At 59.6% G+C, this 26,214-nt stretch overlaps 2 protein-coding genes across 2 annotated transcripts; one reads left to right on the forward strand and one right to left on the reverse strand.

The window, feature by feature from the left end:
* The first annotated feature begins 12,246 nt into the window (after window positions 1–12,246).
* MAB21L4 (mab-21 like 4) lies at window positions 12,247–16,691 on the forward strand. The gene is made up of 5 exons (XM_058031504.1): window positions 12,247–12,709; window positions 13,752–13,977; window positions 14,772–14,925; window positions 16,091–16,447; window positions 16,599–16,691. The coding sequence occupies exons 1-5, from the start codon at window positions 12,250–12,252 to the stop codon at window positions 16,689–16,691; spliced, it is 1,290 nt and encodes a 429-aa protein (XP_057887487.1). The 5' UTR covers window positions 12,247–12,249.
* A 602-nt stretch (window positions 16,692–17,293) lies between these two features.
* Window positions 17,294–20,525, reverse strand: AGXT (alanine--glyoxylate aminotransferase). Its single transcript, XM_058031375.1, has 11 exons — window positions 20,352–20,525; window positions 20,041–20,233; window positions 19,686–19,750; window positions 19,514–19,614; window positions 19,277–19,347; window positions 18,883–18,967; window positions 18,523–18,618; window positions 18,230–18,299; window positions 18,030–18,129; window positions 17,711–17,835; window positions 17,294–17,401 (listed from the first exon to the last, which is right to left on the reverse strand). The coding sequence occupies exons 1-11, from the start codon at window positions 20,514–20,516 to the stop codon at window positions 17,294–17,296; spliced, it is 1,179 nt and encodes a 392-aa protein (XP_057887358.1). The 5' UTR covers window positions 20,517–20,525.
* Window positions 20,526–26,214: the final 5,689 nt, after the last annotated feature.

The following is a 26,214-nucleotide window of genomic DNA, read 5'->3' on the forward strand; positions in this document are numbered from 1 at the left end:
CGCGGGGGGCGGGGCTCGGGGGCGGGGCCATGGGGGCTCCCCGAGGAGCGCGAGCGGCCGGGGGTCCCCCCCCGTCCCACCCCAAAACACGCGTGGGGACAGAGACACCCCCACCCCCTCCCCCAGCCTCCCCGACCCATGAAAACACAAAACTGCATGAGAAAAAAAAAAAAAAAAGAAAAAAAATGGGTCATTTTCCTTTTTTTCCCTGTTTTTTGGCTTTTTTTTTCTCCTCCCCCCCCGCCCCCCCCGTTCTCCTTTTTTTCTTTTTTTTTTTTTCAGGTGCTAAAAATATTATCAGGAAATTCTTTTCAGGAATGCCGTGTTTTAGGTTACGCTCTAGGCTCAAGGGCTTCTTTGTCTTTGCTGGAGGAAAAAAAAAAAAAAAAGAGAAGCAAAACAAACACACCCACCCTACATTTATTATCGGGAAATGGTTTGACTGGGAGAGGCTGAGCTCCCAGGAAAAGAGAGGGCTACTCCCAGGGAAGCCCCACTAAAAGCACCAGTGGCTCTGAATAATTATCAGCTCATGATGGGTTGATAATTGTGCCACAACTCAAAGCTGGACCCCAAAGTCAGCCTGACTCCTGGAATGCCAGTGCATCCACCAGTGGTTCAGGACCACAGGCAACCCTGTCTGAGCCCTACTGCTGATCCCAGAGAGCTGACCCTATCACTTTAAAAATCTCTTGGAAGAAAATGTTAAAAGAAAAGGAGAAAAAAAAAAAAAAAAAAAAAAAAAAAAGAGAGAGAGAGAGAAATCCAAAATAAATAAGCAGCCACATCCGGATTTCTCCCCTAGGACACTAATAAAGGTTTTATGGGTTTGATATGAATTACCCTCCCTGGCCATTCATGGCTGATTTTCTGGAAGGCATTAGGCTGCACAGCCCAGTCCCAGTGGGATGCAGGGGGGCACTGCCATCCTCCCTGACCAGAGTGGAGTGCCATGGGGGCACTGCCATCCTCCCTGGCTGGGGTGGGGTGCAGTGGGGGCACTGCCATCCTCCCTGACCAGAGTGGAGTGCCATGGGGGCACTGCCATCCTCCCTGACCAGAGTGGAGTGCCATGGGGGCACTGCCATCCTACCTCATGCCAGTCTGTGGCTCTGCCATGCCCTTCTCTTTATGGTGGTGACTGCAGGGCCATCTTCTGGCTGTCACCACCTACCACCTCACACCCACCAGAGTGTGCCCTGTGCTCCCAAATCCCATCTCCTGCCAGCTCTGCCACAAGCTCAGCTCCCAAGGAACACAGGGATGTTGTGGCAGGACCTGCCCCTTCTCCAGGACCAACCCCACAGGGCCATCCTGGCCTTCTCCTGGTGGGTTTTCCCTGGAGAGAGGGGCAGGGCAGCCATCCCAAGCGTGAGGGGAGGGTTTTCTTCCAGGCAGGCTTTGCATCCCCACGTTCCCCCCGTGTTGTCCAGCCCAGCTCCCCGGGATGTTAAATTGGAAGCAGTAAATGGAGCAGGGAGAACAGCTGTGGGCCCCAGCTGCAGACATTTCCTCTGGGCCTGGAGCTGGAGCCAGTGCAAAGCTGGGCTCTGTGCTGAGAGTGCTGGGGGGAGCGTGGGGGAAAGCAGCAGCAGCAGCAGCAGCCCTTTATTCTGCACAGCATCTGGCCAAGCTCTGTGCTCCACCACCCACCCCACCTCCAGCACAGATGCCCCTTTCTGCCACCTCCTTTATGGTGTCCAGCCCTCTGATGGCCACCAAAACAGGGCCAGGATCTGCCCCACCCATCCCAGCAGGTTCTGATGAGGCTGTGTGCAGGTTCCAGGGGTATCCTGGACTCTCCTGGAGATGCTCTCCAGTGAAGAACTGTGGGATCTCAGCACCTCAGGACTGATGTGCAGAGTGACCGAGACCACCCTTAGGGGGCTCGGAGGTCCTGGAATGTTGCCAGAAGTGTCTGGTGGCTGGACTTTGATCCTACACAGGAGATGACACCTGTATGAGGACTGGGAGGATTTTACTGGGTGAGTGGTGAAGGGATAAGTTAATTAGAGTGTAGAACACAGGATTTAGGATTTCTGTACAGGGGGGTCTAAAGAAGTAAGATGGAGGAATTGGGGCGTGTCCTGTCCTTCTTCTTCTTCTTCTTGGCCTCCATCTTCTGTGGTGATGTTGGCACTTTGGGATTGGTCATTACTAGAAGTGCACCGGTTAATAAGGGTAAAAGGTATTGGGGGAAAATGATAAATATTGTATACATAACTTCGAGTATAAAGATAGGTGACCGCCCCGGGGGCTCTCCGTGTGCTCATGGCTGACATGCTGGGCAGACCTCTGTCGGGCCGAGAGAAAATCTTTTAGATAAACAATTAATAAACACCGAGACCGAGAAAAGATCAGAAGTCTCTCCTCGTCCTTTGAAGCGCCGGACTGTCCAAGGCCACCCTGGGCCTTTCCAGGCCACCTAAACAGCCGAGAAACCGACAAAGAACCACCTCCAGGAGGGAGAGATGGAGGCAGAGATCCTTCCAGTGACCCCAAGCCTATCTCTGCCTGGCATCCCAGGTTCATGGCTGCCCCAAATCCACAAGGAGTCACCCCCTGGTTTCTCCCAGCCCCACTACCTCCCACAAAAGGCAGCCCTGGGAAAAAAACCACAGGGAAAGAGCACAAACCCTGCCCAGCCCCAGCCCGTGCTGGGGACAGGACATGTGGAAGGGGCCTGGGGAGCTGTTAATGATCCAGAGCGCGTTCAGCACGGATCGCTCAGGCAGAGGGGACTGCAGGTCAGCACATGGTTTGGATTTGGCTCTCCCCTCCCTCCCAGCTAATTGGGCCGAGCCCAGAGAGCGTTCCCTGCGGATGCCAAACACGTGTGTGGCACAAGCATCGCCTCCTGTGGGGGGGAACTGCTCCTGGGAGCTCCTTCCCCAGGGTGGGAGAGGCACCAGGCGGAGCAGGGAGGTGTGTGGGTGTTGGAGGGGAGCTGGGCTTCGGTGAGAGGGTTTGAACTCTCTGTCTGGCCCGGGCTCAAAGAATGCAGCAGCGCAGATCACATGCACGGCTGTGGGTGGTGGGAAGGGGCTGGAGGGCAGCCAGGAGGATGGAGGTTACTGCAACACCCAGCTCCCTCTCCCCCAAACCCCCAGCACCGGCTGCTCCACCCCACAGGGCAGGAACAGGGGGCACCTCTTCCCCTGTCCCCTTTGTCACCTCCTCCTGCCACTCTGGGACCCCTCGGAGCCCCACGCAGCTGGTGGCCACGTGTCATCTGAGCTCTGGTGGCAGGGACGCTGCTGGTGTGTCCCCTCCCTGCTCCTAGGGCAGTCCCAGAGGAACAGAAGAACATGGGGGGGTCCCAGGTTCTGCTCCCCAGGGCTGTTCCCTGCGGGGACACGGTGCCACTGGGACACAGCAAAGGAGCGGCGGCTCTGCCAGCCACTGCTGACACCAGCACAGATGGGGACGTGCAAGCCCTGAGATGGACACAAATCCTCTCCCCTGGGGCAAGCCCTGGCCCGAGGATCTTAGTCCACCACTGCAAACCCCAGGGTTTGGAATGCTGAGGGGGCTGCTGGCTCTGGAGGGGTGGGGAAGCAAATCCCAGGGTTTGGAATGCTGAGGGTGCTGCTGGAGGGATGGGGAAGCAAATCCCAGGGTTTGGAATGCTGAGGGTGCTGCTGGCTCTGGAGGGATGGGGATGCAAACCCCAGGTTTGGAATGCTGAGGGTGCTGCTGGAGGGATGGGGATGCAAACCCCAGGTTTGGAATGCTGAGGGTGCTGCTGGCTCTGGAGGGATGGGGATGCAAACCCCAGGGTTTGGAATGCTGAGGGTGCTGCTGGAGGGGTGGGGATGCTGTCAGGGAGCACCAGGGTCACCCTGCCAGCTCAGCTGCCCCCCTGCCACTCCCCACAGAGCCCCTGGCCTCGGGGAGGGACAGGGACACAGCACTTCACCCAAGGATAGCCCCGTCCTGGGGCAGTCCCAGTGCAGGGAACGGTGCCAAAACCAGGACACGAGGCTGAAACCAGAGCCTGGTGAAGCCCTGTCCTGGCTGAGGCTCCTGCAGCTGGGTTAATGAAGTGAAAGCCAGCCCAGCAGCAGTTCTAATGAAGATTTCAAGCCTGTTGTGAAGCCACATTGGCAAGAGTGGCACCACACAGGGCTGGGGCTGCCCACGGGCACCTCCAGCACAGCATTGGGAAGCAATGTCAGCTTTCCCAAGCCAGCTGAAAGCTCCTCGGATGTTCTGCTGCTTTGATTATTTGACAGGCCATGTTTTTTAAATTATTCTTGTATAAATATTTACGCATTTTTTACAAGAACCATGCTTGGAGCAGCGGGCCGCGGCAGATGCAGGGCCCGAGGGGAGGGGGCTGCATCTGCCTGGCTCCATCCCTCCTGCAGGTCACTGGGGGCTGAGCAGAGCAGCAGGGATGCAGGGCAGCACTCCTGCTGGGGCCCTGGGCAGTGCTGGGTGCTGGCAGCACACACACACCCCACCAACATCCCCTGGGATCCTGCATTTCCCCATCCATCCCTCCCCAGGGAACAGACCCAGCCAAACAGGGAACGCAGGGCTGGCTGCTGCTGGGAGCCCCAAACTGCCCCAAAACCCCTCCCACAGACACCCTGAACCGGAAAACTGCCCCAAAACACTGCCCACAGACACAAAACTGCCCCAGACACTTCCCACAGACACAAAACTGCCCCAAACACTCCCCACAGACACAAAACTGCCCCAAAACACTGCCCACAGACACAAAACTGCCCCAGACACTTCCCACAGACACAAAACTGCCCCAAACACTCCCCACAGACACAAAACTGCCCCAGACACTTCCCACAGACACAAAACTGCCCCAGACACTTCCCACAGACACAAAACTGCCCCAAAACCCCTCCCATAGACACCCTGAACCAGAAAACTGCCCCAAAACACTGCCCACAGACACAAAACTGCCCCAAAACACTGCCCACATACACAAAACTGCCCCAAAACGCTTCCCACAGACACAAAACTGCCCCAAAACACTGCCCACAGACACAAAACTGCCCCAAAACGCTGCCCACAGACACCCTGAGCCACAAACTGCCCCAAAACACTGCCCATAGACACAAAACTGCCCCAAAACACTGCCCATAGACACAAAACTGCCCCAAAACACTTCCCATAGACACAAAACTGCCCCAAAACACTGCCCACAGACGCAAAACTGCCCCAAAACACTTCCCACAGACACAAAACTGCCCCAAACGCTTCCCACAGACACAAAACTGCCCCAAAACACTTCCCACAGACACAAAACTGCCCCAAAACACTGCCCACAGACACAAAACTGCCCCAAAACACTGCCCACAGACACCCTGAGCCACAAACTGCCCCAAAACACTTCCCATAGACACAAAACTGCCCCAAAACTGCCCCAAAACACTTCCCATATACACAAAACTGCCCCAAAACACTGCCCACAGACACAAAACTGCCCCAAACACTCCCCACAGACACAAAACTGCCCCAAAACTGCCCCAAAACACTGCCCACAGACACAAAACTGCCCCAAAACACTTCCCACAGACACCCTGAGCGAGAAACTGCCCCCAAACACTTCCCACAGACACAAAACTGCCCCAAAACGCTTCCCAGAGACACCCTGAGCCCCAAAACTGCCCCAAAACACTTCCCATAGACACAAAACTGCCCCAAAACTGCCCCAAAACACTGCCCACAGACACAAAACTGCCCCAAACACTTCCCACAGACACAATACTGCCCCCAAACACTTCCCATGTACACAAAACTGCCCCAAAACGCTTCCTACAGACACCCTGAACCAGAAAACTGCCCCAAAACTCTTCCTACAGACACAAAACCGCCCCAAACTGCCCCAAAACACTTCCCACAGACACACGCTGAGCCCCAAAAACCCCACTGGGCACCAAGGGCTGTTGGCAGGATGGAGATCACTTCTCCATTGCCCACTCCCACCTCACCTCAGCACTGCACCCCAGCCCACCCCAATCTCAGAGCAGATCAAATAAATACAAAAAATCCTTTTTTTTGTGTGTGTGGTTTTTTTTTTTTTTGTTTTTTTGTTTTTTTGTTTTTTTTTTTTTTTTTTTGTTTTTTTGTTTTTTTGTTTTTTTCTAGGGGTTTATCTGCCCCCAAAGCCCTCAGCTTGCAGGGATAGTGCTTCCTGGTGGGAACCCCGTGTGCCAGCCCTGTGCTGAGCTGCTCCCCAGGATTGTGGCTGTGGATTTTGGGAAGGATGAGGGTGAGCTCCCCTCCCTCCCCCACGCACAGATGGGATCCACAAGCCAGCCTCGAGTTTTCCACCGAGCTCAGCAGAAATTCCCCCAGAAGGTCAGTGACCAGAGAAAGGGATGATCCATCATTAAATAAATTGTTTTCATTTCCCAGGATAAAGGGGAGGGAAAGGGGAGGAGGGGAGGTGTTGTTGGATCGGGGCTGGAAAATAAAAGAGCACAAGGCAGGAAAACCACCCCCTGCACTCCCTGCAGAGAGCAGCCCCAGCTCCTTCCCTGGGCCCTCACCAGAGTTTTACAGCCAAAGCTCTTAATGTGATTATAATAATTATTTCTTTCCTAGCAATCCCCCCCCCCTGCAGTTGTTTTTTTTTTTTTTTTATATTTTAATAAACAGCCTATTTTGAAATGTCACTGGGGCAAGCCAAGACTCCAGCTGAGCCCTGGCCTGGAGGAGGGAGCGGGGCCAGGGGGAGCGTGTGAATGTGTGTGTGAGTGTGTGTGAGTGTGTGGGTGTCTGAGTTTGTGTGTGAGTGTTAATGTGTGTGTGTGTGAGTGTGTGTGCATGTGAATGTGTGTGAATGTGAGTGTGTGTGAGTGTGTGGGTGTGTGAGTTTGTGTGTGAGTGTTAATGTGTGTGAATGTGAGTGTGTGTGTTAATGTGTGTGAATGTGTGTGTGTGTGAATGTGTGTGTGAGTGTGTGTGAGTGTGTGGGTGTGTGAGTGTGTGTGAGTGTGTGAGTTTGTGTGTATTAATGTGTGTGTGTGTGTGCGTGTATGTGAATGCGTGTGAATGTGAGTGTGTGTGAGTGTGTGTGAATGAGTGTGAATGTGTGTGAGTGTGTGTGAGTGTGTGGGTTTGTGTGTGTGTTAATGTGTGTGTGAATGTGTGTGTGTGTGTGTATGTGAATGTGTGTGTGAGTGTGTGTGAGTGTGTGGGTGTGTGAGTTTGTGTGTGAGTGTTAATGTGTGTGTGAATGTGTGTGTGAATGTGTGTGTGAGTGTGTGTGAATGAGTGTGTGAATGTGTGTGTGTGTGTGTATGTGAATGTGTGTGTGGGTGTGTGAGTTTGTGTGTGAGTGTTAATGTGTGTGTGAATGTGTGTGTGTGTATGTGAATGTGTGTGTGTGTGAATGAGTGTGTGAATGTGTGTGAATGTGTGTGTGTGTGAGTTTGTGTGTGATGTGTGTGTGTGTGAATGTGTGTGAATGAGTGTGTGTGAGTGTGTATGAATGTGTGTGAGTGTGTGAATGTGTGTATGAATGCCTATGTGTGAATGTGTGTGAATAAGTGTGAATGTTTGTGAATGAGTGTGTGTGTGTGAATGTGTGTGTGTGTATGTGAGTGTGTGTGTGAGTGCGTGTGAATGAGTGTGTGTGTAAATGAGTGTGAATGTGCATGTGTGAATGTGTGTAAATGTGTGTGAATGCATGTGAGTGTGTGTGTGAGTGCGTGTGACTGTGTGTGAATGCGTGTGAATGTGTTTGAATGTGTGTGTGTGTGTGTGAATGTGTGTGAATGTGTGTGAATGCATGTGAGTGTGTGTGTGAGTGCGTGTGACTGTGTGTGAATGTGTATGAATGTGTGAGTGTGTGTGAGTGTAACTGTGTGTGTGTGTGTGCAAGCACGCAGCCAGCGTGTGCATGTGGGAGCGTGGGCGCCATGGGGACACCCCCTGCAGCCTGCAAACACAGCCAGGCCCTGAAAACCCTGAAAATCCTGAAAACCCTGAAAATCCTGAAAACCCTGAAAACCCAGAGAACGTGCCCATGCCCCATGGAACAGCCTGGGGACCCTTCTCCCTGCCTCCCTCCCAGCCTGGGTGCCCCGCTGAGCCCCCCCATCTCTCACCCCTCATCTCCCACCCCTCTGTGTGGTCCCCCCCAAGCCCCAGGGCCGAGCTTTGAAATCTGTTGAAAAGAGACCCTTTCTGCCAAAATAAACAGCCTGTCATGTTAAATTACTCTCTCTTCCTCTCTACCTTCCCTGCCTCTGTCCCCCCTCGCCATCCCAGCTGTTTTGCTGGGGGCTGTGCCCCTCTGGGGGCCTGTGGGGTGCAAAGTTCTGGGCCAGAGCATGACCCACCCCCCTCATCCCCGCTCCTTAACGCATCTCAGCACCCCAAAATCCTTCTGCTGGGTGCTGATGGCATCTTGCAGCAGTCACACTGCACGGGGGGACACTGGGGGCTCCTTGCAGCTCCTGCCCACCTCTGCTCTGCCAGCTGCTCCCACCCCCCCGGGTTTTTTCCCCTCTCTCTCTTGCCTGTACTTGCCCTTTAGCTCGGGGTTGTTTTCTCCCTCCCTGTTTCTGACAGATCAGAAATCCTTGGAGCTGCAAAATGCCGAGATGGAAACAGGGATTAGCTCATCCAGGCCAGACTCTGTGCCCGTAGCAGGGCACTTGCCACCACCAGCCTCTGGTGACTTGCCCAGACACTCTGCACTCCAGCCATGCCTTCCACAGCCCCACCTTCCCACCAGGAATATTTTCCTGCTGTTTTTGGGCCACCTTGGGCTGATTGTGGGGCTGAGTGTCCAGGTGCTGCCCCAAATGCCCAGCAGGTCACTCACTGTGCTGCCTGTGTCAGGAAAATGCCCCTCCAGGGCCCCTTGCCTATCCTATGGGGGAGAGGAGGAAACGAGAAGGGGAGAGGAGGTGACAGAGGAAGGGGAAAGGGGAATGGGAAAGGAGAAAAACAGGGTGAAAACCAGGAAGGAGGGGAAGAAGAAGAAATGAAGGGAAAGGCAGAAGAGGGAAGGTGGAAAGGGAAAAGGGGAAAAGGGAAAAGGGGGGAAAAGGGGGAAAGGGAAAAAGGGGGGAAAGGGGGAAAAGGGGGAAAGGGAAAAGGGGGAAAAGGGGGAAAGGAAAAAGGGGGGGGGAAAGGAGGAAAGGGGAAAAGGGGGAAAGGGGAAAAGGGGAAAGGGGGAAAGGGGGGAAAAGGAGGAAAGGAGAAAAGGGGGGAAAGGGGGAAAGGGGAAAGGGGAAAGGGGAAAAGGGGGGGAAAGGAGGAAAGGGGAAAAGGGGGAAAGGGGAAAGGGAAAAGGGGAAAAGGGGAAAAGGGGAGGGAAAGGGGGGAAAGGGGAAAAGGGAAAAGGGGTAAAGGGGAAAAGGGAAGTAAAGGGGGGAAAAGGCGGGGAAAGGTGGGAAAGGAGAAAAAGGGGAAAAAGGGGAAAGAGGAGGTCCCAGCCTGCAGGAGGGCAGCATTTGCAGCACCAGCCTCCTGATTGTGGCACCCAGAGGTCTGAAAAGTGCAGAGATGAGCCCAGGGGATCACGTCCCTCTGGCTCTTGCTGGTGCCAGAGCTCTGGCTGCGGGATGCCGGGGTCACACTGTGACAAGGGGCAGGGTTACTCGCCCAGCACCAAGACATCTGGGGGCACAGCCATGTTTCCCTGCCCTGCCTAGCTTTACATCCCCACAGAACCACTCCTGGCTCTCAGCTCAGCTTCTGCGTGGTGCCCACAGCCTCCTCCAGCATTCCTGCCAGGCACTGACAGAAGGAATGTCCTGGATGCTGCTGCTGAGGCAGGGGCTCCCTCTGTGACAGAAAGATGCTCCATGGACACACAGCAACCCTGCCAGCAGTGAGCCATGCCCCAACACCCCCAGAAAAGTGGTGGCCTGCATCTCTCTGCCCTCTTTTTGCCACACCAGGGCATGAAGCAGTAGTCTGTCCTACCTGCCTGGGGTTCAGCACTCTTCAGGATAAGCCTAAGCCATTCTAATGGGGCTCTGCTGCTTTTGGTCCCTCTCTGGGACACCAGGCAGCTTCTCTTCCCCACATGATGGAGGAGGGCAAGACCTGCCCCTCAGCCCTGGCTGAGACAAATATTGGTGTGAATGACTGAGCATCCCCTGCTCAGATGGCTGAAACCTGGAGTGCAGGGCTCAGGTGAGGAAATGCAGAGCCCATCACCCACTGTGGGGGCTTAAAATCTGGCTGAGACCCCCCTGCCCAGAGCACCCACAGCGTCCTGGCAGTGAGAAATCCAGTGCAGGCCTGATGACCCAGACTGCAGATGCTCAAGGGTGCTCTGCAGGTGGGAGCTCTGAGCCCTGGAAGGCAGAAGGGTCCATGAACATGAGGGACAGGGAACTGAAGGAGGCACAAAGACAAACTGGAAATAACCCCCGGGGAGATTCAGAAACCTCATCTGGGCTGTTTAAAAGGGTAAGCATGACGGCAGAAGATGGGAGGAGCAGCCATGGGCCCCATGGCACTCTCCTTCCTTCCTCACAAGGGGTCCCTATGCTCGTCTCGGGTCCTCTGCTGCCACAGTGTCACAGATATCTTCTCATGAAAATCCTTTCTTTAGGATTTTTCCTCCTGAGAAGCTGAGAGGCCTCAGGAACAAAATGTAAATAATGATTATCTGCTGCTGTGGAATGCAACAGGTGCATCTGGGATTGGTCTCATGTGGTTGTTTCTAATTAATGGCCAATCACAGCCAGCTGGCTCAGACTCTCTGTCCAAGACACAAGCCTTTGTTATTTATTCCTTTCTATTCTATTTTTAGCTAGCCTTGTGATGAAATCCTTTCTTCTATTCTTTTAGTATAGTTTCAATGTTATATATATCATAAAATAATAAATCAAGCCTTCTGAAACATGGAGTCAGATCCTCGTCTGTTCCCTCATCCTGGGACCCCTGCGAACACCGTCACACCACGGAGCCTTCCCCGGTTCCCCATTCCCTTCCCTGCTCTGAGCAAGGCAGGATGGGTTCACAGGAGAGCCTGGGAGCTGCACACACAGCCTCGGTATGAGAGCCCAGCCTGCAGCCTGGGGAGCTCAGAAGGAACCTCTGGAGGGAGACAGCACTCACAAAGATAACCTGCCCATAAACCCCCATTCTGGGATTTGTGGGAGATGAGGAATGAGGGTACGAGCGCAGGCAGCTCGGGATGCGCGAACCGCGGAGCGAGGCCGGCGCCCTGCCCGCACCGGGGCTGAGGCTCCGCACGGAGCGGCCCTGGGACCCTTCATAGGGGTCTGAGGATGAGGGAAGAGACAAGGATCTAACTCCATGTTTCAGAAGGCTTGATATATTATTTTATGATATATATCATATTAAAACTATACTTAAAAAGCAGAAGAAATTTCATCAGAAGGCTGGCTAAGAATAGAATGAGAGGGAATGATAGCAAAGGTTTGTGGCTCGAACTCTCTGTCTGAGCCAGCTGACTGTGATTGGCCATTAATTAGAAACAACCAACATGGGCCAATCACAGATGCACCTGTTGCATTCCACAGCAGCAGATAACCATTGTTTACATTTTGTTCCTGAGGCCTCCCAGCTTCTCAGGAGGAAAAATCCTAAGGAAAGGATTTTCCATAAAAGATGTCTGTGACAGGCCCCGCTGCTCCCGACCCTCCCCACGGCGGCTTTGGGGTCCCAACCCTGCTTTGTGCCCCCTCCCGGCTCGGTCCTCCTGCAGCCCTGTGAGCTCGCTGCTGGAGAGGGGCGCACCTGGTGGAGCCTGATGGAGCTGATAGAGCCTCACGGAGCCTGATGGAGCCTCATGGAGCTGAGCCCGGTGTTGACAGAGTCACACCGGGCCTGCAGGGCTGCTCTGGGCCCCGACAAGGCAGGCTCAGGGTCCTGCAGCCCTTCACTGCCCGGCTCCCGTGGGTGCCACACAGGGCGGGAAGGGCTGAGCTGTGCCAGGACAGGACAGGACAGGAGGACAGTGGCTCCTTCAGCTGGCACTGCCTGGGAGAGGGTGCTGCTGGCACCCAGGCGGTGCCAAGGGCGGTGTGGGAGAGCACAGCGTTCCCCTGGCATGACCCAGCAGCTGAACACTCGCTGTCACCCTCTGGAGCGCCGGGAGAGGGGACACGGTGTGACTCAAGGCGCCGCCCTGGGTTTGCCCTGTACCTGTCCCTGGGTGTCACCCAGCACTCGGTGCTTGTCACCGCCCGGCCCTGCTTCCCTCCGCCCGCCCCAGCCCTGCCCTCCCCACCCACACAAACCCTTCCTGCTGCTGGAGCAGCGTAGATCAGTAGCAGAGCTGCCATGGATGCCAGCCCTTCCCTCTGGCACAGCTACCTCGGCGTGATCCTGTCCCGCGAGAGGCAGCGCATGGAGCACTTCCAGCGGGCCGAGGACATCCTGCTCACCCTGCTGGAGAGCGTCCATGCCAGGGATCCTCGCTTCCTCGTGGACTACGCCAGGAACCTGGAGGCCTTCGAGTTCTCTCTCTGTGCCTCTGAGGACGCCGTGACTCTGGAGGTGCCGCTGCGCATTGACGGCGACACGCTGCGAGTGCTGGCACGCCGGAGCAGCCCGGAGCATCCTGCAGAGCCCAGCACCTGCTGCCTGGAGCTCTGCTCTCCTGGGGCTGACTTGGAGGACTGGACTGGAGCTGTGGATGGGATGGAGCACTGCCTGCTCCCGGGCAAAATCCTGCAGCGCCTGAAAGAGCTCCTTGTTTCAGCCATCGTGCGCTGCCAACGCCTCTTCCTGCTGCAGCCAGGTGCGTACGCTGGCACGGCGCTTCCCAGGCAGGGACTGCCTCCAGGGCCTGCCCAGCTCCCCAGCTCGGCAGTGATCCCTCCCTCTGAAACGTGCTGGGACCGATGTTCCTGGGCATGTGGCCCACCCAAAAGCTGCAGAGGCAGGTTAGCGAGCACCTTGCTGCGGGCTGGGATGGGCTCTGCCCCCAGCCGAGGAAGGGGAGATGCAAACTGTTCCCTGGTATCCCTGGCATCAGAGTCATCCTCACCTGGGGCGGATGGCACCCTTCTTGGTGGGCGCAGGACCCACCCAGCCCACGTAGGGTTTGCTCAAGGATTTGGTGGGCTTGGCTTACCCTCAGCACATTCTCCTCTCCACCTCTTGGCCTCCAGGTGCCCCCTGCTCCCTGTTTGTAGAGTGAGCTGGGAGTGCACCAGAGCTGGACCAGGACCCTGGGGCATGGGTCTGACCCTGTGAACACACAGCTGGCAGCAGTGTCCTTGGAAAGGAAATGGTGGGAGGGGACCCTGGGAATTGCCCATAGCTGCTCCATAAGCTGTGTACTTTGCTTTCTTCATGCATTTCCATCTCCCAATGTGCTCCTTGAAGGAAAGCCCAGCCAGGGTGAAAGGATGATGTGGGGAGGACCAGTGGCTCTGAAAGCCTCTTACCCCAGTCCCGGCAGGTCCAGCATCCCCTCCTTCCTCCGTGGCCAAGCCAGTGACCTCCACCTTCCTCCACCCCCACAAAGCAATGAACCTTTCCCGATCCATTTTTTTTTGGACTGCTTTGCTTTTCTTGGCACTGTTCAGCCCCCCAGAAGCACAGCTCTGTTGGACTGCTGGAGAATTCCTGCTGTGCCTGACCCTGACCCCTGCCAGGCCTCTTCCTGAAAAACCACCCCAGCACGGCTGGGAGAGGGATTTTACCGGGAACTGCACCCAGACGCAGCCCTGGGAAGGGCTGACTCCAGCGGGGTGGGACACGGCCACGGGTGCTGGTTCAGCCTGCGGGACCGGCTGTGCCAACCTGCTCACTGCTGCCAAACCCTCTGCATCCAGGTGACATCAGCGCTGAAAACCTGCGGGAGGATGCCCTGGAGCTCTCGCTGCTGATCCGCGGCAGCTGGAAGCCCGTTCGCTTTGACATCGTGCCGGTGCTGCGGAGGCAGCAGGAGCCGCTGCAGCTCCGGGGCAGGCGGCGGAGCGACCGGGGCTTCCCCGCGGGCAGCCTCGGCAGGGCCACGGAGGAGGCTCACTTCGTCCCTGCCTCCCCGCTCGGCTGGAGGTGAGAGGCTCGGCTGCATGAGCAGAGGGGTGACCCTGCTCCAGGGATGGCCCCTGGCTGGCAGCACTGCTGGCTGGAGGCAAAAAGAGGGTGGGAAAGGGTGGGGATGTGTCAGCCGGGGTTGAAGTCACCCCTTCATGATGCTCAAACCCTCTTCTCTGTGTTGGAGAAAAAAAAACCTCAGCCGAGTTTCAGACAGCTCAGGGAAAGAGGGGGAATGCAAATGAAGGAGGCCCTGAAATGATCCACTGGAGCTGCACCCCAACTGTGCAGAGAGGGCAGCTCTCAAATCCTTGCTTGGGGTGCAGACAGCAGCAGGGTGATGAGCTCCCTCCCAAGGTGGGCTGCGGGACAAAACAGGGCTGGACTGACATATCTGCCTCCCCCATGGAGGGGCTGAGCAGCCAGCTGGACCAGTGCCTGTCTATTTTGGGAACAAGGTGCTCCAGCTGGATGCCCAGCCTCTCACTGGGGACCAACCCAGGCTCCCCTCCCTAATACACATAGGGGAGAGCAACCCCACTTCACCCCACTCTTGATCCTCCTCGAAGGCAGGAGCTGCTCAGCAATGGGAACCCTGCTCTCTCCACACATCTCTCTCCACACCTCTGAGGTTCTGCTCTGCCAGAGCAAGCACAGGAGGTGGATCCAGCAGGATCTTGCAGATCCAGGGTGCTGCATTGGCTGGGACAATACGTGCCACGGAGGGATCCCTCTGCAGGCACGCTCCCCCCATCCTGGCAGCATGCAGGTCTTCCTCTCCCCTGCCAGCAGACCCCACTCTCTTCCTCCAGGTCCTCCACTCACCTGCCCCTGCTGAAGCTGCTGCGGGCAGTGGATTCCCTGCAGGGGCCCCGTGTGGACAGCCTGCGCCTGCTGGACCAGCTGCGTGAGCAGGACTGGGGGGGCCAGGCTGGCACAGGCCCTCTCACCTTCCAGCACCTCCAGGTGGGTTGGCTCTGATGCTTGGCACCGTGGCTCTCTGGGCAGGCAGAGCCAAGGCTGCTCCCCTGCACGGGCACCCACACATGGGGGGCTGCAGGGTTTGGGGTGCAGCAGCCCGTGGCTGTGCCTGGGGAGGGTTTGTGCTGCTGCCAGCCGTGGTTAGAGGGCTTTGATTCTTCTTCCTTGGACTCCAGGAACTTCCAACTGCAGACACTTGGTGCATTCAGAGCTGGGGCTCTGCAGGGCATCATCCCCTGTGCCAGGCTGCCAGGGCCTGCAGGATGGAATCCCTGTGCCACACTGCATGTGCCTGCAGGATAACATCCCTGTGCCACACTGTCAGTGCCTGCAGGATGGCATCCCTGTGCCATACTGCCAGTGCCTGCAGGATGGAATCCCTGTGCCACACTGCCAGTGCCTGCAGGATGGCATCCCTGTGCCACACTGTCAGGGCCTGCAGGATGACATCCCTGTGCCACACTGTCAGGGCCTGCAGGATGGCATCCCTGTGCCACACTGTCAGGGCCTGCAGGATGGCATCTCTGTGCCACACTGTCAGTGCCTGCAGGATGGCATCCCTGTGCCAGGCTGCCTGTGCCTGCAGGATGGCATCCCTGTGCCACACTGACAGGGCCTGCAGGATGGCATCTCTGTGCCACACTGCCAGTGCCTGCAGGATGGCATCCCTGTGCCACACTGCCAGGCTCCCCATGCCCTGGTGTGCTAGGACGTGCCTGCACAGGGCTGAGGGTGATGTTTCTGCTGAGAAAACACCTCCTCTCCCCACCCAAGCTGCTTTCAACACTCTGGAGCCAGCTGGCCATGCTGGGGACAGCCCCTGGTGGCACAATCCAGGTGTGCCCTGCCTTTTGAGGGCTCTCCAAGCTGAGGGTCAAGAAGAATATAAAGAGGTTTTCTGCTTACAGAGTGGCTCCACCTCCAAGAAACCCAAATCCTGTGTACTTTGCTTTCTTTGATGTTTTGGGGGTGGTGGTTGTGAGGTTTTGTTTTTTTTTAAGAAAAAGGGCAGATATATTTATATGGCCTTCAGAAAAGTATGATCTGATTCAGCCCCCATGGGTTCAGCCCCTCAAGTGGTTGCAGGGTGTGAAGGGACAGCTTTCCTGGCATCAGGCCTGACCCTGTGCTCTTCTCCCCCTCCTCACAGATGGTGTTGCTGTGGAGCACAGAGCTCTTCCCCTCCCCAGAGGACTGGCAGGACCTGGAGGGCTCTGTCTACAGGCTCCTGGTGATCCTCCTCCGCTGCCTGGCCACCCAGCACCTGCCCCACTTCCTGAACCCAGAGGAAAACCTCTTCCAAGGAGCTGCCCCAGACCTTGCCTCCCTCTACCACAAAGTGGAGAGCTTTGCCTGGGACCCCCAGCGCTTCCTCCGCTTCCATTTTGGCCTCCACGGGTTCAGTGGCAGCTGCCAGGCAGACAGGGAGACCAGAGCCCTCCTGCAGCTCCCCACCAGGGATGGCTCCTGCTGGGACACTGCTTACTTTGACATCCTGCTCAGCCAGGTACGGGGCAGCACCAGGAGCCACCTGGGCCAGGAAGCTTGGGATGAGCTGCAGTCTGAGCCCTCTGGGGGGCTGTGGGAGGCTGGCAGTGCTGGCCACGGGGCTCAGGCAGAGTGGGGAGCCCTGTCCCCTCACTCCTCACCCACTCTAGTTCCAGGTGTTCCGGATCCAGGACAGCGCACGCCGCTCTGCAGCATCCCAGCTCCTCGCCAGGATCCGCCAGGAAACCCCTCAGCACAGCTGAGTGGGGCCTGCTGCTGCCCCATTGGGGGGTCCCAGAACTCTGGGGGGCTGCAAGGAGGGCTGCAGGGCCAGGGAGCAGCGTGCTGCTGTGTCATTTTATTGAGGAAAGGTGCTACAGGGGAGAGAGCACACCTGGTGGAGCTGGGGAGGGGGCACACACAGCCCCTGGTGGAGCTGGGGAGGGCACACACAGCCCCTGGTGGAGCTGGGGAGGGCACACACAGCCCCTGGTGGAGCTGGGGAGGGCACACACAGCCCCTGGTGGAGCTGGGCACTGGGAACTGCATGGTACAGAACCTGGAGGGGATGGCTGCCATTCTGCACTGCAGGGTGAGGTGTTGGTGGTGGGAGGGGAAGAACCCTGTGGTCGGACCCTGATCCAGCCCCCTGCCAGCTTGCTGAAGGTCACCATGTTGGGGCCAGGCCACTGTGGGGTGATGGGTTGAGTGGTTTTGAGCCGTGCCTCACACAGCCATCCTCTCCATGCCCCTGCTATCCCAGCTCCTTTCCAAGCGCCTTGGCTTGCTGGACGTGGCTCCTGCAGCATCCCAGGGAGGCAGTGAGTCCCTCTGGTGCCAGGCATGCCAGGCAGTGCCCGGGGGCTCACAGCCGGCTGCGGGGGCAGCGCTGCAGGGCGTCCCGCAGGGCTCCCAGCACTCGCTCCACGTTGTCCCGGGTTGAGTTGCAGCCCATGAGGCCGATGCGCAGCACCTGGAGGAGGAGGAGGAGGATGAGGATGAGTGTTTATGCCTCGGCAGGAAGGGTTGAGGGACGCCCAGCCAGGTGTGAGGGGCTGTGCGCAGCTCCCTCGCTCGCATTTAACACCCCGTTCCCTATAAAGAGGTGTCACGGCGCTAATTACTAATTACGCGCGTGGTTATTCAATTAGCGGTGATTGTGTGCGGTTAGGGTGCAATGCGTGGCCCCGGGCAATGGGACAGCCAGGGAGGGGCAGGGAAGGCGGGGAGCTGTGCCCGGCAGCCGTGGGCACCACCAGCAGCAGGGCAGGGCTGTGCCCACCTTGCCCGCCGTGGGGCCCAGGCCCCCGGCGATCTCCACGCCGTGCTGGTCCATCAGGAAAGCCGTGATGTCCTTCCAGCTGTAGCCCTTGGGCACCCTGACGGTGGTGATGGTGGGCAGCCTGGCTTTCTGAGGAACAGACAAACTGGTTCCAGTCCCACGGCCCCTGTGACCCCAGCACAGCGCCAGGAGAGAGCACCACAGAGCAGGGAGACTTTTCCCTGGCATCAAAAGCTGCCCAGGCACATCTCCGGCTGCTCAGGGCTGTGTCCCCACGCTGCCCCCACTCCCTGATGGTGATGGTGGGCTTGTCCTGCACCCACCTCCTCCTCCACAAAGAGCTCCAGCCCCATGTCGAGCAGCCCCTGGCACAGGTGGCTGCAGTTGGCCCGGTGCCGCTCCCAGGAGCTCTCCAGACCCTGCGGGCAGAGAGCACAGGGGAGATCTCTGCTGCTGACAGGCACCTCCAGGCACCCACGGGCACCGCTGGGGCTGCCCTGCCCGCCCGGTGCCACTCACCCGTTCTGCCAGCAGGGCCAGGCCCTCCCGCAGGCTGAAGAAGCTGTTGATGGGCGCTGTGTGGTGGTACCTGCAAGGGGCACCCGGAGGGGTTCGGCTCGCCTGCAGCCCCGTGCTCATGGGGAAACTGAGGCACAGCATCCTCTCTCCTCGTTCATCGCCTGAGCAGCAGCCAGGCAGGGTGGTGGGAGGCAGGGCTGAGCCCTGAAGGGCAGGGGCAGCCCCCGAGCCGGCACAGAGGCTGCTGGGGAGTGTTTGCAGCCGTGTGAGAGGAGAGGAGAGCCCGCCCTCACCTCCGCGGCTCCCCGTCACAGCCCCAGTAGTTCGCCAAGCAGTTAATGTCCAGGTAGTAGGATGGCGGCTTCGTCTTCCTCCTCAGCAGCTTCTCCCTGGTGAGACAGAGTGCTGGGGACAGGGAGGACCTTCACCCCACCAGCTCCAAGGCGGGAGGGAGCGCAGAGAGCTCCCATCCTACAGTGAGCGCTGAGATGGGCTCCAGCTCCCAGTCACTGCCCTGGGATGGGATGGGATGGGATGGGATGGGATGGGATGGGATGGGATGGGATGGATCCACCCCCGTAGCACTGCAGAGCAGGACAGAAGCAGGAGAGAGGCGATCCAGCCCCATCACCTCCCAGCCAGGCTGCGCTTACCTGGCTCTCTCACTGAAGGAGATGGGGGCGCTGCCAGGGGGTGCGTTCAGGACCTTCTGGGACCCCGAGTACAGGACATCGATCTCTGCCCAGCAGGGAAGACAGCTCCTGAGGAATCAGAGGCTCCCAGCAGGAAAATGCTGAGCTCTCTGACCTAGCTGCAAGTGGTGGGTGGGGGGCACAAGGATGGCACACAGGGCAGGTCCTGCTCGTGTTCAGGCTGCTTTGGGAGGGCTTCTGGCACTGCTGATGGTCCCCAAGAGGAACAGACTGGACCAGTTTCTAGTGCTGCCAGCCAAAATGCAGGCTGAGGGGCTGCTGATCCCCCTGCCCTCTCTCCCTGTCCACGAGCCCTTTGTCCCCTGGCTGCCCATGATGGCACTGTGGCTCTTACCCTGCTGGTCCATGAAGATGGGGGCTCCCCCAAGCGATGCCACTGCGTCCACCAGCAGCAGGCAGCCGTGTCTGTGGGAGGACAGAGCTCAGCCCGCTGCTGCTGCTGCCACCTCCTCTGCCACATCTCTGCCTGCAGCCCTAGTCCCCACAGGGGCTGCGTGTCTCACTGGCACCGACTTCCAGCACAACACAGAGCCCAGCACAGATAAATCCCCAGTGCCCACCATGCACTGACCGGTGGCAGAGCTCGCCCAGCCCCTCCAGTGGCTGCAGCACCCCAGTGGAGGACTCGCCGTGGGTGATGAAGAGCACCAAAGGTTTGTGCTGCACCAGGCCCTGCACGACACAGGGGGAAGGTGACCGTGCTGGAGGTCAGCTGTGCCCTCTGCACAGCGGCCAGCGCTCACCTGCTCAATGTCCTGTGGAGTGAAGTACTCGCCCGGGGGCTTCAGCAGCTCACACACATTGGCTCCTGGCAGGAATTTGGGCAGAAGAGAGTGAGGGGTGGGCATACTTACACTGGGCAGTCACCTGATCCATGGGGGAACTGGTCACACATGAACCAGGAGCAGAGGCACCTGCCAGAGTCTGGCCTCATGCAGGTTTGCCCAGTGCCGTAAAGCACCATAAATGGGGTGGCACCATTCTTGGAAAAAATGGAGTGCTCTCTATAGCTGTGTCACCGAGCACTGCCAGGGCTGGGACAGCAAACCAGGGCACCCTGCCCTCAAGCCCAGTGCCCTCAGCCCTGCCCCAGCATACCCAGCCTGCTGGCCATCTCGGCAGCACGCTGTCCCCAGATGCCATTGATGGCCACCAGCACGGTGTCACCTCGCTCCAGCAGGTTGAGGAGGGCGGCCTCCATGGCGCAGTGGCCGCTGCCGCTGAGGGCCAGGCTCAGCCTGTTGCGCGTCTGGAAGGCGTACTGGATGCCCGCCTTGATCTCATCCATCACCTGCGGCGGCAGCACGCTGGCCAGCACTGCTCCTGCTCCTCCGGCCCCAGCAGAGCCGCTCCAGCCCCTCCTGGGGGTGAGGAGGAGGAGGAGGGGAGGGGAGGAAGGCTGGGCTCACCTGCAGCACCTCGGGGTGCATGTGGCCCAGGAGCTGGGCTGCCCCCGCAGCCCGGATGCGGCGGGGCACGTTGCTGGGGCCCGGGCCGAGCAGCAGCCGCTCCGGCACGGCCAGCGGCCGCAGCAGCTCCCCCGGAGGGCACACGCGGAGCAGGCTGGTGGCCATGGCACGCCGCGCTGTGCCCAGCAGCTGAGCCCAGAGCACAGGAGTGGTGGAGGCTGCCTGAGCAGCTGCCAGCATTGCAGCGCGGTGGATCCCGTGCCAGCAGTGTCCAGGGTCCCCATGGACCTTGACCCAGAAATCGGTGCCCCTCCACTACCAGTCTGGACTCTACCCCTGGCTGCCTCCCCTGCCTGGTTAATGTGTCACCAGTGCTGTCCCCGCTGCCTTGGGCCCCTCGTTTTGGGGGATGCCCCCTTGCTGGTGCTCAGGGTGGCACTGTCCTGGTACCCAGGCAGTCCCTGTCCCCATGCCCACACAACAGCAAAGATTATGTCTCCCAACAGCATCCCAGCAGGAGGGATCCCTGCTCTGGGCACCTGGAGCTGTGCCTCGGGATGGTTGTGCTGAGAATGGTCTGGCACAGCTGCCATGGTTGTAGCTCCTCCTGCAGGAAAAAGCTCCTGTTGAGCAGAGCTCCCTGCCCGGGGCCCTGCCTTGCAGAGGGACACTGGCTGGGTGACAGCCTGAGGGAGGCTGGCCAGGGGACTGATGAGCACCAGGGCTGTGGGCTGGGACACTGGCACAATCCCTGCCCCACCGAGCTGTGCTCTGCAGGCTCAGCCTGGACCATGAGCATCCCAGTGTCCTGAGGGTGCCACAGGCCCCGCGTGGGGTCCATATTCTGTTACCTGCTGTGTGTACCCACAGCACATTGCCTTGTGCCCGACCTCTGGCGTGCTCTCTGCCATCCACACCCTGAAATGCAAACAAGCTGCCCTCTGCCAGCTTTAGCAGAGCCATGAGTGGGTCCCTGCCCAGAGGAGCCCCTCAGTGAGCAAAGCTTTGGTTAGGGATGGCAGCACAGGGGTGGGAAATGGCAGAAATGGCACCAGTGGCCGCTGCTGAAGACAGGGACAGAGGCACAGGGCAAGGACCACTGAGAGGAGCTGGGGGCAGATGAGTTTGCTCCGACATGGCTGATGGAAGCCACAGCCAGCCCGGGGACTGCTGCCCAGCCATCACCCACCAGAGCGATGATGACATATCAGATGGAGATGTCCCTGTTTTCTGGGGAGATTTGGGGCATGGCTGGGGCGGGGAGGGCACGCGTGGCCTGGGGGCTGCCGAGGGGCGAGGCTGCAAACAGCTGGCAGCGAGGGAATAATCCGCTTTCTGCGCTGCCTCTCAGTTCCGGGCGCAGATGGGCAGGAGCGGCCGTGCCCCGGGCGGCGGCCCGGCGGACGGAGGAGCGAACTGACGGCACCGGGGGCCGGGGCCGCTCCTCGGAATTCTGCACCGGGGAGCAGCGCTAGCGGTGTCCGGCCCGGGTACCGGGGTACGGGGGTACCGGGGTACGGGGGTACGGGGGTACCGGGGTACCGGGCCGGTGCCGGTTGCCAGGCGACAGCGGCCCCGCCCCGCCCCGCCCCGCCCCTGCGGCGGCTCCGCAGCTCCCGGGGCCGGGGGATGCGCTGACGTCACCGCTCCATCCCCGCGCGCGCCCTCCCGGTCCCCGCGTCCCCCTCCGGGCGGCGGCGGCCGCCAACCAGCGCGTGGGGCGGGGACCGCAGGGGCGGGGCCGCTGCCACCCGCACCGGCACCGACACCGGCACCGGCACCGCATCGCACCGCGCGGCTCGGCCTCATGCCGGCGCCCCCCGCCCACGGCTGAGCGCCGCGCCCCTCCGAACCGGCCACGGCCCCGGCCGCGGGCATCACAGGTAGGGAGGGGCGGGCGGCACCGGGCAGCACCGGGGCGATGGCCGCGGGGGGACACCGGGGCTGCTCGGCGGTGGCGGTGCCGCCCCTCGTGGCCCCGGCGGGCGGGAGCGGGATGCGCGTCCCGAGGGTCCGGCGGGGCGGGGGGGGGCTGCGGCCGGGGCCATTTTGCGGAGCCCCCCCGATGCTCGGTGTTGGGGTGTGGGGAAGCTGCCCTGGGGTCCCCAGCGCGGGGAGCGCCGGGTGCCGCCCCATCATCTTCCAGAAGGATCCAGCCGGGGTGCGCGGGGGGGCTGCTCGCGGACGGGGAGACGCCTCTGCCGCCCCGGCCCCGGGCAGGGTGCGAAGGGGAGGATGCCGTGGCGGGGGGCACAGGAGCCGCCCCGGAGGCACCCCTGCTGTCCCTGCGGGGCAGATGGCAGTGGCTGTGCAGCTGAGCCATCTTGCGTCATCACCGTCAGGATGCTCCGGAGCCGAACAGCAGCGCTGCGGGGAGCGCCGGGTGCCCCGCCTGGGGCTCTCGCACGGCAAAGATGCTGCGGTGCCCAGGCTGTTCTTGGCCCCCAAGGACGAGCAGCTGCCGGTGACCTTGCGCTGTGGGGTGGCCGGAGCAGGGCCGCCATGTCACCGCGGTGGCTGCTGGCTGTGGAAGGGGCCGGTCCGGGGTGCGGGGCTAGCGCAGAGCTCCGCGCTTGTCATCCAGGCTCGCAGGGAGCAGTCCTGCACCTGCCCCATTGTCTCACTCCTCTGCTGCCTTCTCCCCCTCCTCCTCCTCCTCCTCCTCCCCTAGACCCTGCAGACCCCAGTGAGCCGGGCTGCTGCCTGCTCGGGTCCCATGCGACACCATCAGGGCTCGGGGGGCACCAGGGACCAGCCGAGCATCCTCTGTCCCACCCCAGAGGCAGGCACAGCCCCCGTAGCAGCCCCGAGCAGGTGGCCTCTGTGGCACTGGGGACAGAGAGGCAGCACACAATCCCCCGGGTATGGCCAGGGGTGTGGTGGCTCTGCCATCTCGGCACGCTGCTGCTGCTGCTGCTGACCTCCATTTTGTCTGGGAGGTGGCAGCTGGCGCTGGCAAAGATGCTGCCAGCACCACCCTGCACATCCCTGCAGCCCCTCACGGCCTGGCTGCTGTGGGCATCTGTTGTGCAGCCCCTCCCTGGCTGCCCTTGCCCGTGCCCAGCGGTGCCCCCAGAGCTCGCTGCCCTTTCTGTGCCCCTTTCCCTGCTTTGGGCTGGCGTGGCTGGAAGAGAGGATGGAGGGAGCAGGGATGGGGGTGGGGTTACTCTGCAGCAGAGATGGGGAGCAGAACCCCTCATCCATGTCCTTGCATTTGCTACCTGTGAACTGAATCTGCCTGGGAGTTCTCAGGGAGCTGCAAGCTCTGCCCTGGGGCTGTGTCCCCCATTGGGGTGGGCAGGAGGTGAGGGGGCACGGGGCAGGGTGATGGGGGAGCTGGGCTGGCTTTCATCTGGCTCTGGGGGGCTCTGTCCTTGTCCTGGGCTGTCCTCTGAGCTGCCTCCCTGCCTGCAGGTGCTGCTCTGGAGAAAACTGCACCGTCATGGCCCCTCGTGCTGTGTGGGGCGGGAGGGAGGTGGGTGAGGAGCCTGACGGTGCCGTGTCATCCAGCAGCGCGTTCCTGCTGCCCTGGAGGCACCACAGAGCCCCGTGGGCCCGGCCAGACCCCAACAAAGGCTGCAGGGGAAGGGCTCACCACAGCAAAGCTGCTGAGAGCACACCAGTGCTGCCAACGGGGCGTCCACCCTCGCCCTGGCTGAGGTGATGTGGGGCTGGATGGGAGCAGACAAAGGGAAACTCGCCTTGGATCTCCCTGGCTGAGGCAGCTCCTCATCTGCTGGAGCTGGGGGACAGCAGCACAGCATCCTTTGAGGAAGAGCTTGCTGCTTGGTGGCACCTGGGGACAATGCTCCCCGTCCTGCTGGTCACCTCTCAGCAGGAGAGGCTGCCAGTTGGTAGCCCCTGCACTAAAGAGTGGTTTCATTAGCTAATCTCTGCCCAATTAATCTTGGCTGATCCAGTTAATCGTGGCTCTCCATGATTTGCTCCTCACTGGGGGTGCCTGGTGTGTCACAGGGAGAGGCAGAGCCAGCAGGGTGCACGGGAAGGGGGGAAAGATGGAAACTGGGGACAGGTCCAGATGTTCCCCCTGGCCCCAGGACGTGGCCATTCCTCTCTGCAGCCTCCCCTGTGAGCAGGGCAGCCCTGGCAGGCGGCAGGGAGGGAGCAGGGAGCGGGGCTGTGGTGCTGGCACCCTCCCAGCAGCGAAGGGCTGGCCCTGGCTTATCGAATTTCTCTCGATGGCAGCAGATTAAACTGCTCTGGCTGCCCCCAGGCAGGGAGAGCTGGCCGGGCTGGAGCTGCCCACAGGGCTGGGGGGGCTGCCCTGGTCCTGCCCAGCCCTGCCCTGCCCTGCCCTGCCCGCTGCAGCCCTGCCCCTCTCTCCCCTGGATGCCCAGTGATGCCAGGGCTGCCTCCCTGCAGCTGAGTGAGTCAGGGGAAGGAAAGGAGGGTAAGGAGCAGCTGGGCAGTGTCTGCTGGCGGTCCCCAAGGGCACAGGATGTCACCTGGGCTCCTTGGCTGGATGGAGCTGGAGAGCTGCAGAGGAGCAGAGGGAAGCAGGGCACTGCCCACCAAGGATGCTGAGGGAAATGGAGGGAGCAGAAAATGGAACTGGGACTCTGCAGCAGGGAATGCTGGCCAGGAGAGGAGCTCACATCACATCACAGCCAGATGGGAATACGCTGGGATGTAGCCTGTGATGGCAGGGAGAGAGAAAAGGTGCTGCTGGCCAGGAGGGAGGTTCTCACAGCCAGCATTGGTGGGGTGTGGGGTGTGGGGCTGAGTGGGCAGAAAAAGGCAAAGAAAGGAAAGCAGCACTACTGGAAGGCACACAGCAGAATGAGGCACACAGGCAAGTGTTCAAAGGAGAAACCAGAGTGTCTTTGTGGGCAGTGATGGGGCTGGAGCGGCTGGGAGTGGCACAGGGTGGGAGGGGACGAGAGCAGGGGCTGAGGTGGCCCAGGCAGGCAGCAGCGGGTCCTGGTGGGCTCACTGAGGGCTGTTGCTGTTCTGGGGCTGTGCAGGGACCTGAGCCACCTCTGGAGAGGCCGCAGAGCTGGGGAAGGGAGCTGCCTTGGCTCGGGGGCAGAGGGAAGGGTGTGACATGGCCAGGTGTCAGGGGCAGCCTTGCCCCGGGGTGGATCCATTGTCCTTGAGCGGTGCCACAGGGTGGAGCAGCTCCGGCTCTTGGCCCGGTGAAGATGCAGCCCTTCCACTTGGGAATACATCCAATCGTTTTCCTGGGAAAAACAACTCCTCCGTTCCCCTTTGGCAAGCTCTGCTGGTTAATTTTCCTTCCCCCAGCTGAGCAGGGAGGCGGAGGCCACTGGGAGGCAGAGCCCACTTGCTTGCCTAGGGACTCAAGGGTGGTGTTAAACACCTGCTTAAAATAATCCAAGCTCAGAAGAGCTGGGACCAAACGCTTGAACTGTGGGATTCATGGGTGTGATCACTGGCTGAGCACAGTGGGAGCTGCGGAGCCATCCCAGCAGGGAGATAAGAGGGGGGCTTGGGAACTCCAACAGAAGCAGCTTTGTCCTCTGCACGCTGTTGGACATGCCAGCTCACTTATAAAACAGGCAAAGGGTTTCTGAAAGGCAGTGCCAAGCTTGTAACACTTTCTCGATGCAAATTTTTCCGCCGTGTCCTTGGTTTCCTCTCACCCTCTTGGAAATCAAACCTCAGCTGTCAGACCTCAGGTAGTTTTAAAACCATCCCCTTCTCTTGGGATACTTTCTATTCTGTGGATTTGGTTTTCTCTTCCCTATCCCCCCACTTTTTCCACAAATTCTCCTGAATTTTTCATTTCCACTGTGGGAAAACACATCTCATGTTCAAGATCCCTCCTTCTGGTCATGGCCCATGTAACCAGAGCTGGTGCTCACTAACGATCTCATTTCTC

The sequence above is a fragment of the Melospiza georgiana genome, chromosome 10 (assembly GCF_028018845.1).
Source record: "Melospiza georgiana isolate bMelGeo1 chromosome 10, bMelGeo1.pri, whole genome shotgun sequence".
In the NCBI taxonomy this organism is placed as follows: domain Eukaryota; kingdom Metazoa; phylum Chordata; class Aves; order Passeriformes; family Passerellidae; genus Melospiza; species Melospiza georgiana.

Excerpts from the sequence above, each read along its gene's own strand:
- MAB21L4 (XM_058031504.1), top strand. The coding sequence starts at position 12,250 with ATGGATGCCAGCCCTTCCCTCTGGCACAGCTACCTCGGCGTGATCCTG. Across the intron at positions 13,978-14,771 it reads GCCTCCCCGCTCGGCTGGAG|GTCCTCCACTCACCTGCCCC; the intron begins GTGAGAGGCTCG and ends CTCTTCCTCCAG. Across the intron at positions 16,448-16,598 it reads TTGACATCCTGCTCAGCCAG|TTCCAGGTGTTCCGGATCCA; the intron begins GTACGGGGCAGC and ends CACCCACTCTAG.
- AGXT (XM_058031375.1), bottom strand. The coding sequence starts at position 20,516 with ATGGCCACCAGCCTGCTCCGCGTGTGCCCTCCGGGGGAGCTGCTGCGG. Across the intron at positions 19,615-19,685 it reads CTCCACAGGACATTGAGCAG|GGCCTGGTGCAGCACAAACC; the intron begins GTGAGCGCTGGC and ends TGTGTCGTGCAG. Across the intron at positions 18,130-18,229 it reads TGGCCCTGCTGGCAGAACGG|GGTCTGGAGAGCTCCTGGGA; the intron begins GTGAGTGGCACC and ends CTCTGCCCGCAG.